Genomic DNA, 8,757 nt, shown 5'->3' on the forward strand with positions numbered 1-8,757 from the left:
AAGCTTCATCTGCAGCTTTCTTCGAGCCTAGCTTTTGCTGTGTGTCAGCCTGATAATACTCTGCTCTGCTTCTGGCTTACGCACACTCCTTGTATGCAAGTATTTTTTTAAGCCCACACACCTGGGGGAAGAGGGGAAAGTGACAATAGAGCTGAGTAAGTTTAATAGCTTCCTCCTACCAAAAAAGGAAAATTCTTCCTCTTGCCCTAGCTCTAGAGACAGTATTTGGTGCGGTGTCTATAGCAACATACATCCTTGAACCTACATTTGTGTACGATACGTTACTATGTATGGACTCCTTAAGCAACAGGTCACCGTGGCTCCAAAGAAAGGTATCAACTAATCTTTTAAAAGGCAGGTTCAGCCCAAAGCCTAAATGGCATTCAGCACTTGTAGCTAACAGCTGCAGGTTTTCTCTACCAAACTCTGGGAGGCTACAGCAATACCCTTTTTCTGGCACTGCACATCTTACCATTTGCAAGATACTAGAAGTGCTCATTGTAGTTTGTTCACAGCTTTCACCCACTGACAGCATCATAGCTATCTAAATTACGCTTTAGAAGCTTGGTATGCCTTTTTTGAATTAGTATTTTTAAAAAGCTCGGGCTGTCCCATACTGGTGCGTGGTATTGTAGCAGCTATCTGAATTACGCTTTAGAAGCTTGGTATGCCTTTTTTGAATTAGTATTTTTAAAAAGCTCGGGCTGTCCCATACTGGTGCGTGGTACTCTGCATCACCCTGCTTCTGGGGGGAGGCTGGGTTTACTGTGGTCTAGAGGGTGCACATCATTGCACAAACTATTCTTCTGATCCACATGCAACAATTTAGGAATGCTGACAAAGTCATTCTTTTGGTCCCCAAGAAGAAACAGAGCCACTGCTTGCACAGACGATGGAGTTAGGTGAGGAGAAACAGGCTTTTCTCTAAGTCCCCTCCCATCAGTTGCATGTTGTTTCTTGGTGTAGCAGATGCCTTAGCAGGGGACAGGAGACAACAGGCAGGAGAAGGGACACACCGAGGAGCCACCGCGGAAAGCAGTACCGCCAAACTCTCCTCTTAGTACCCCCTTCTTTCACCTGGTGTTAGCAATTACTGTGCCTTGCAACAGCAGTGGCTGATGCTCATGGTTCACCCTGTTGCATTACAGAGCACCCCCATAGCCGTCAGTATTCAAAAGGACATGAAAGCACTATTTTACTGCCTTGTGTATGATTGTGGGATCCTTTATTTAATAACTTCATAGGAAAAGAGCCAGGTCTCCACAAAACTGGCTCAAAAGAAACCTTACAGAGCTACCTTCCTCTGTTTGAAGCAGAAAGCTCGCTGTGTGGTACCTTTAGATTACAATAGGAAGAACTGTGCAGATGCAAACCTTTACCTCTGAAGCAGTAAAATCTAGAGTAAGCTACAGAGGAACTTCTAGAAACCCTGTACCAGAGTACAGTCATCATTTTATGTAAAATGTGACTCCAAACGCATTAAATACATAGAAGGGGAAGGTATGAGAAAAGCAATATCACCTTTCACAGCCTCATCTACTTCCAAGAATAGTTTTTTAATCATTTACTCTTTCATCCATAAGCAGTAATAAAACCACTCATTCTCAGTACTGTGAATTTTTTATAAGAGCAAGCCAAACCTTTTCTTAGAGTGTTTTCTGCTGTTCCTCTATTGGGTCAGTTACAGCCTTGATGAGATGCAAAACTCACACTCACCCTGTTGCATTACAGAGCACCCCCATAGCCGTCAGTATTCAAAAGGGCATGAAAGCACTATTTTACTGCCTTGTGTATGATTGTGGGATCCTTTATTTAATAACTTCATAGGAAAAGAGCCAGGTCTCCACAAAACTGGCTCAAAAGAAACCTTACAGAGCTACCTTCCTCTGTTTGAAGCAGAAAGCTCGCTGTGTGGTACCTTTAGATTACAATAGGAAGAACTGTGCAGATGCAAACCTTTACCTCTGAAGCAGTAAAATCTAGAGTAAGCTACAGAGGAACTTCTAGAAACCCTGTACCAGAGTACAGTCATCATTTTATGTAAAATGTGACTCCAAACGCATTAAATACATAGAAGGGGAAGGTATGAGAAAAGCAATATCACCTTTCACAGCCTCATCTACTTCCAAGAATAGTTTTTTAATCATTTACTCTTTCATCCATAAGCAGTAATAAAACCACTCATTCTCAGTACTGTGAATTTTTTATAAGAGCAAGCCAAACCTTTTCTTAGAGTGTTTTCTGCTGTTCCTCTATTGGGTCAGTTACAGCCTTGATGAGATGCAAAACTCAACATGGGTCTTTGCCCGACCTTCGTAGAATCGTGTTGTGAGAATTGCGCCAAAGGAAACCCCAAAAAGCAAGAGGTGTCACTGAGGTAGGAGAGAGATTTCAGTGGGTTTCTTGCTTCTTGGGATAGGGTCAAATACGTGACGAAGTAGTAAGACGTATCTCGTTTCATGCAAACCCCACTCCCTCTTTACCCGAGACTAATTCTTTCCCTTCTGCTTGTAAATTAACAGAACGGCCCAGAACCCTCTGTGGAGAAACAAAACAGAAACACCGTCTACACAAATAGATGCAGTCTCCTTTGCATTTGTCTGCCAGGACTGTCCCAACACAGTGAATCGGAGCCAGGAGACCAAACGCTTGGTGAGTGGAAGCTGGCAGTAGTCATGGCATTGCTGCAGAAAGCAATGTGATAGAGCTAATAACGTGCCTTTAGGAATGGCTGTAAGTGCCTCCCGGAGTGGTTCTGTACCTATATTATAGTGGGAAAACCCCGTTTGGATTTGCTGCACCAAATTCGGCAGCGACAGTAAACTTTTCAGAGCGGAGTCAGGAGAGAGCAGGGCCTGGACAGCGTAGGGTGCGCAAATGACACTTTAATGCCGCCAGATGTGCCGAGGAGGGAGGGCAGGGTCCTGCCTGGGGCTGCTTCTCGCCGGGGCCCTTCCCTCAGGGCGCATCGCCGGGCCCGGCCGAGCCCTCTGCAGGAGCTGAGACTGCCTCTTGTACCCGCCGCCGCCGCCGCAGCCTCTCGGCGCCGGTCACCGTCATGGGGTGGAGGGGCAGGAACCCCGCCAGACCTGCAGGAAGAGGCGGTGAGCCGCGGCGAGAACCCCCCGCACCCCGTCCCCGCACCGCCCCGGCCCTGCCCCGCGCCTACCCAGCAGCTTCTCCGCCGGGCGGGAGAGCTGCGCGCCGCAGCCCAGCCAGTACCGCAGCCGCTCCAGGTTGAGCCCCGCCACCCGCTCGCCGTGAGCGTTGGGCAGCGGGTCGAGGCAGCCCAGCTGCTCCAGGTATTTTCCGTCGCGAGCCCGCCGGCTGTGCGCCGCCACGATGCGGAAGAAAGGCCGGTTGGTGCAGCCTCCCAGGGCGAAGCGGATCACGACGTGCCCGCCCCGGTAGCCCTTCAGGAGGTGGCGGCCTGCGGAGAGAGCGCGGGGTGGTCAGGGGGCTGGGCCGGGCCCCGAGGGGCGGTCAGGGGGTTAGGCCGCGCCGGGCCCCTCAGGACGGTCAGGGCCTAGGCCGCGCCGGGACCCTCGGGGTGGTCAGGGGGCTAGGCCGGGCCGGGCCCCGCGGGCGGTCTGGGCCTTAGGCCGGGCCGGGCTCCGCGGGGCGGTCAAGGCCTGGGGCGGTCAGGGGGCTAGGCCGGGCCGGGCAGGGCCCCGCGGGGCGGTCAGGGCCTAGGCCAGGCCGGGCCGGGCAGGGCCCCGCGGGGCGGTCAGGGCCTAGGCCGGGCCGGGCCCGGCCCCTCAGGGCGGTCAGGGGGCTAGATCCGGGCCGGGCTATGCGGGGCGGTCAGGGCCTGGGGCGGTCAGGGGACTAGGCCGGGCCGGGCCCCGCGGGCTAGGGGCTAGGCCGAGCCCCGCGGGGCGGTGAGGGCCTGGGGCGGTCAGGGCCTAGGCCGGGCCGGGCCCCTCGGGGCGGTCAGGGGCCTAGGCCGGTCCGGTCCCCGGGTCCGCGGGCACTCACCGAGCTGCACCATGGCGGCGGCCAGGCCCTCGCTGCGGCGCGGCGCGATGACGAGCGGTGGGCGGTGCGGTGCGCCGTTCCGCCGGTTGGCTCTCTGCACACCCGCCGGCTCGCCGCTGGCCAGTGGAAACGGTACATTTTTGGACGTCTTTCTCCGTCTCTCCCTGCCCCGATTCTTTAATTCTTCCCGCTCTGATATCACTTTTTTTTTTTCTTTCTCCATCGCTGTCTGTCTGGTTCCCAGTCCCTATTTTTTATTTTTTTTCCCTTTCTACCCTCCAGCCCGTCATTTTTTTTTTCCTTTCTCCATCCTCTACATGGCGCTCGATCCCTACTTTTTAAAATTTTCCACACTGCTGTCGTGGTTTTTCCAGTCTCAATCTTTCTCTGTCTGGCCCTCAGTCACTATTTTTGGGGGTCTCCATCTCTGCCCTTTAACCCATCGCTATTATTTTCTTTTACCATCTTGCTCTGTCTGGCTCCCTGCCGCTATTTTCTGTTTCCTCCCTATCTGTCTTGTAGCCCATTGCTATTCTTTAGTTTTCCATCTCTCTGGTTTCCTGTCTCTATTAATTCCTCCCTCTCTGCTTTGTACTTTATCTCATTTTTGTCCTTCTCTCCCTGCCCCTATTCTTTCTTATTCCCTCTCTGTCATAGTGCCTTCCCAGGTTTTTTCTACATCCTCCATTCTGCTCCCCTTCCTTCTCTGTTGATCTCTGCCCTGTTACCTCTCGAGCCCCGCCACCCGCTCGCCGTGAGCGTTGGGCAGCGGGTCGAGGCAGCCCAGCTGCTCCAGGTATTTTCCGTCGCGAGCCCGCCGGCTGTGCGCCGCCACGATGCGGAAGAAAGGCCGGTTGGTGCAGCCTCCCAGGGCGAAGCGGATCACGACGTGCCCGCCCCGGTAGCCCTTCAGGAGGTGGCGGCCTGCGGAGAGAGCGCGGGGTGGTCAGGGGGCTGGGCCGGGCCCCGAGGGGCGGTCAGGGGGTTAGGCCGCGCCGGGCCCCTCAGGACGGTCAGGGCCTAGGCCGCGCCGGGACCCTCGGGGTGGTCAGGGGGCTAGGCCGGGCCGGGCCCCGCGGGCGGTCTGGGCCTTAGGCCGGGCCGGGCTCCGCGGGGCGGTCAAGGCCTGGGGCGGTCAGGGGGCTAGGCCGGGCCGGGCAGGGCCCCGCGGGGCGGTCAGGGCCTAGGCCAGGCCGGGCCGGGCAGGGCCCCGCGGGGCGGTCAGGGCCTAGGCCGGGCCGGGCCCGGCCCCTCAGGGCGGTCAGGGGGCTAGATCCGGGCCGGGCTATGCGGGGCGGTCAGGGCCTGGGGCGGTCAGGGGACTAGGCCGGGCCGGGCCCCGCGGGCTAGGGGCTAGGCCGAGCCCCGCGGGGCGGTGAGGGCCTGGGGCGGTCAGGGCCTAGGCCGGGCCGGGCCCCTCGGGGCGGTCAGGGGCCTAGGCCGGTCCGGTCCCCGGGTCCGCGGGCACTCACCGAGCTGCACCATGGCGGCGGCCAGGCCCTCGCTGCGGCGCGGCGCGATGACGAGCGGTGGGCGGTGCGGTGCGCCGTTCCGCCGGTTGGCTCTCTGCACACCCGCCGGCTCGCCGCTGGCCAGTGGAAACGGTACATTTTTGGACGTCTTTCTCCGTCTCTCCCTGCCCCGATTCTTTAATTCTTCCCGCTCTGATATCACTTTTTTTTTTTCTTTCTCCATCGCTGTCTGTCTGGTTCCCAGTCCCTATTTTTTATTTTTTTTCCCTTTCTACCCTCCAGCCCGTCATTTTTTTTTTCCTTTCTCCATCCTCTACATGGCGCTCGATCCCTACTTTTTAAAATTTTCCACACTGCTGTCGTGGTTTTTCCAGTCTCAATCTTTCTCTGTCTGGCCCTCAGTCACTATTTTTGGGGGTCTCCATCTCTGCCCTTTAACCCATCGCTATTATTTTCTTTTACCATCTTGCTCTGTCTGGCTCCCTGCCGCTATTTTCTGTTTCCTCCCTATCTGTCTTGTAGCCCATTGCTATTCTTTAGTTTTCCATCTCTCTGGTTTCCTGTCTCTATTAATTCCTCCCTCTCTGCTTTGTACTTTATCTCATTTTTGTCCTTCTCTCCCTGCCCCTATTCTTTCTTATTCCCTCTCTGTCATAGTGCCTTCCCAGGTTTTTTCTACATCCTCCATTCTGCTCCCCTTCCTTCTCTGTTGATCTCTGCCCTGTTACCTCTCCGTCTTCCTGCTGCCTCTTTTTCTCTCACCCTGCTGCTTCTTTCTCCATCTCTGTTGGGATTCCTGTCCCTCTCTTTCTGTCACTGTCCCATTCCCTTCCTTATCCTTTCTTGTTTCAGGCTCCTGTCCAGCCAGTTGCTTCTTTTTTTCTCTTCTGCTCTCAGTGCCATGCACCCTACTCCTCATTTTTGGCAGCCTCTACCTCTGCCCAGCCACCCATCGCTCCAGGAGCCAGCTGACTGTCTGTTCCCTGCTGAACCAACAAGCCCAGCTCTGGGAATGACTGTCGAGGTGTCCCAGGGGCAGAGGGAGTGTTGAGGACCCCGAGTCCTGGAGCAGACTCACTTCTAGGACTCACTATGTTTGTGAGTTAGTAAACACCCCTTTGCCTTCCTGGCTGCATTTGCACTGCCTTTGCACTTTTTTAGACCTCACACACCCTCTTCGTGTCCAGCTTTTTTTTTTTTTACTTTTTAGAATAGCTATTAATTAAATAGTCATTCAAACTACTTGATATTTATACTATATACAGCTGTGATGGTCAAAAGCCCAAACTGTTGCAAACAGCTGGAGCTTGTAGGGAGAAGCAGCTGAAATGGACTGGAGCTTCAGTGCAGAGTGGGGGCTCGGATTAGCCAGAGCTGTGGCAAACAGGAGCTGGCCAGGAGCGTACATTAGCCAGAGGCAAGACTGCCAGCAGCAGTAATGAGCAGGAGCTGCAATTAGTCTGTTGGCTGGAGCATCCATCATCCGTCTGGGCCACAGTCCATCCGTCCAGGGCACAGGCAGGGCTGTCCCTCAGGTTAGCTGGGGGGCTCCCGGCTGGTCCCATTGGCTGGGTGTGACAAACAGTTGTTTTTCACCTCTTCTTTTCTCAGGGTCACCTTCTGTGGGGCGGGAAGGAAGTCCTGAAGGCTGATTATTCTTGCTGAGAAACGTTTGCGAGATCAGGGACGCTACAGATGCTCCACGTCCAACTCACAGAAAAGGCAAGTTTGCTGCCAGTGTAGAAAAGCTGATGAGGAATTGCAGTTAACAGAGCGTGCCTCCTGCTGGAATCAGGCCCTTGGTAATTAGGAACGTCTTCCTTTGGGGTAAGAGAACAAACTTTTGTCTAGGATAAATTAAGAGCTGCCTGTTACCTTCTTTTGGGTCGAGTGTTTTTCTTCTGTTTGTTCATACGAGGGAGTCCGTGGGGGTCAATAGGGCTCCACAGGAGTCTGGGGGGGGGGGGCCATAGTAGTCCCTAGAGCTCTGGGATGGTCCATAGGGGTCTGGGGAGTCCATTGGGGTCCCTAGGGCTCCACAGGGGTCTGGGAATCCCAGGTGTGAAGGGGGGAACTGATCTATGTCAAACTGCTGAGGTCAGTTTATGGCGGTGGGGGAAGCACTAAAAAGAGCAGAAATTGAGGTTCCACCTGGAAAATGCCAGGGACCATGTAAAAATTTGTATAGGTACTTGCTGGAGAGCGGGCGGGGGGGGGGGTCCATAGTAGTCCCTAGAGCTCTGGGATGGTCCATAGGGGTCTGGGGAGTCCATTGGGGTCCCTAGGGCTCCACAGGGGTCTGGGAATCCCAGGTGTGAAGGGGGGAACTGATCTATGTCAAACTGCTGAGGTCAGTTTATGGCGGTGGGGGAAGCACTAAAAAGAGCAGAAATTGAGGTTCCACCTGGAAAATGCCAGGGACCATGTAAAAATTTGTATAGGTACTTGCTGGAGAGCAGGCAGTGCCCTGATTCCCCCAGATACTTTTAAACTGATCTATGTCAAACTGCTGAGGTCAGTTTATGGCGGTGGGGGAAGCACTAAAAAGAGCAGAAATTGAGGTTCCACCTGGAAAATGCCAGGGACCATGTAAAAATTTGTATAGGTACTTGCTGGAGAGCAGGCAGTGCCCTGATTCCCCCAGATACTTTTAAGGAAAATTGAAGAACTGCAAATGCCCCAATCAAGGAAAGAATTGCAACAATTAGTGGGAACTTTAGGATACTAGAGGAAGCCTGTGCCTGGATTTTCAGGTTTTCAGCAATTTTTGCTATCACTCAAGCCCCAGCACCCTTTGAAAAATAGTTAAACCTAAACCCCAGGCAGAGAATCACTCTAAATCATTGCCTAAAAGTACCCAAAATGCTGCCAAGAGATGGGGCATGGAAATACCAAGTGACTGCAGACGCAGGTTGGCGATGGCCAGCATCCCAAGCATCCCACCCAGCAGGGCAGCTCCTCAGTCTGCGAGGGTGGTTCCCCCCCAAATTCCCACGTACATCTAGGGTTTCTGACCCCAAACTGTCACCTCAGTAGCTCATCAGGGCCAGGGCTGTAACTCAGCTCTGATATCTGAAAGAATCTGCCTTGGTTTCCTTAGTGGCATCTGATCAACTCCTGGATCATCAATCAACTCCTCAACATCCTCCCCCGGGTGCTTGGAAGCCGCATTAGAAACGGTACTTGTACCTGCAGGAGGCCAAAAATTCACACGAGCAAGGTTTTTCTGGCTCTTCCCAGTTTAGAGAAGCCTTTGGGAGATGCTGAAATGGGAAAGGACGAGGGAATACAACGCAAACCATTTCTT

At 54.0% G+C, this 8,757-nt stretch overlaps 2 protein-coding genes across 3 annotated transcripts in view; one reads left to right on the top strand and one right to left on the bottom strand.

Moving 5' to 3' along the window:
- LOC106893819 (proton-associated sugar transporter A-like) overlaps window positions 1–8,757 on the top strand; it is a 32,208-nt gene that overhangs the window by 14,231 nt on the left and 9,220 nt on the right. The window contains exons 10-11 of the transcript XR_001413167.1: window positions 2,523–2,652; window positions 7,062–7,277. The gene's annotated coding sequence lies outside the window, so the exon portion shown is untranslated. The remainder of the gene's footprint in view (window positions 1–2,522; window positions 2,653–7,061; window positions 7,278–8,757) is intronic.
- Window positions 1,792–5,510, bottom strand: MRPS16 (mitochondrial ribosomal protein S16). 2 transcript variants are annotated; one of them, XM_014952055.1, is made up of 4 exons: window positions 5,451–5,510; window positions 4,724–4,902; window positions 3,170–3,251; window positions 1,792–3,089 (listed from the first exon to the last, which is right to left on the bottom strand). In XM_014952055.1, exons 1-4 carry the CDS (start codon window positions 5,461–5,463, stop codon window positions 2,959–2,961), a joined length of 405 nt encoding a protein of 134 aa, XP_014807541.1. In that variant the 5' UTR covers window positions 5,464–5,510; the 3' UTR covers window positions 1,792–2,958. The 2 variants fall into 2 exon arrangements, with proteins under 2 accessions (XP_014807541.1, XP_014807540.1); XM_014952054.1 differs by lacking the exons at window positions 4,724–4,902; window positions 5,451–5,510 and adding an exon at window positions 3,979–4,038 and having other exon boundaries at window positions 3,170–3,430.

This window comes from Calidris pugnax, unplaced genomic scaffold (assembly GCF_001431845.1).
Source record: "Calidris pugnax isolate Ruff unplaced genomic scaffold, ASM143184v1 scaffold161, whole genome shotgun sequence".
NCBI classification, from domain to species: domain Eukaryota; kingdom Metazoa; phylum Chordata; class Aves; order Charadriiformes; family Scolopacidae; genus Calidris; species Calidris pugnax.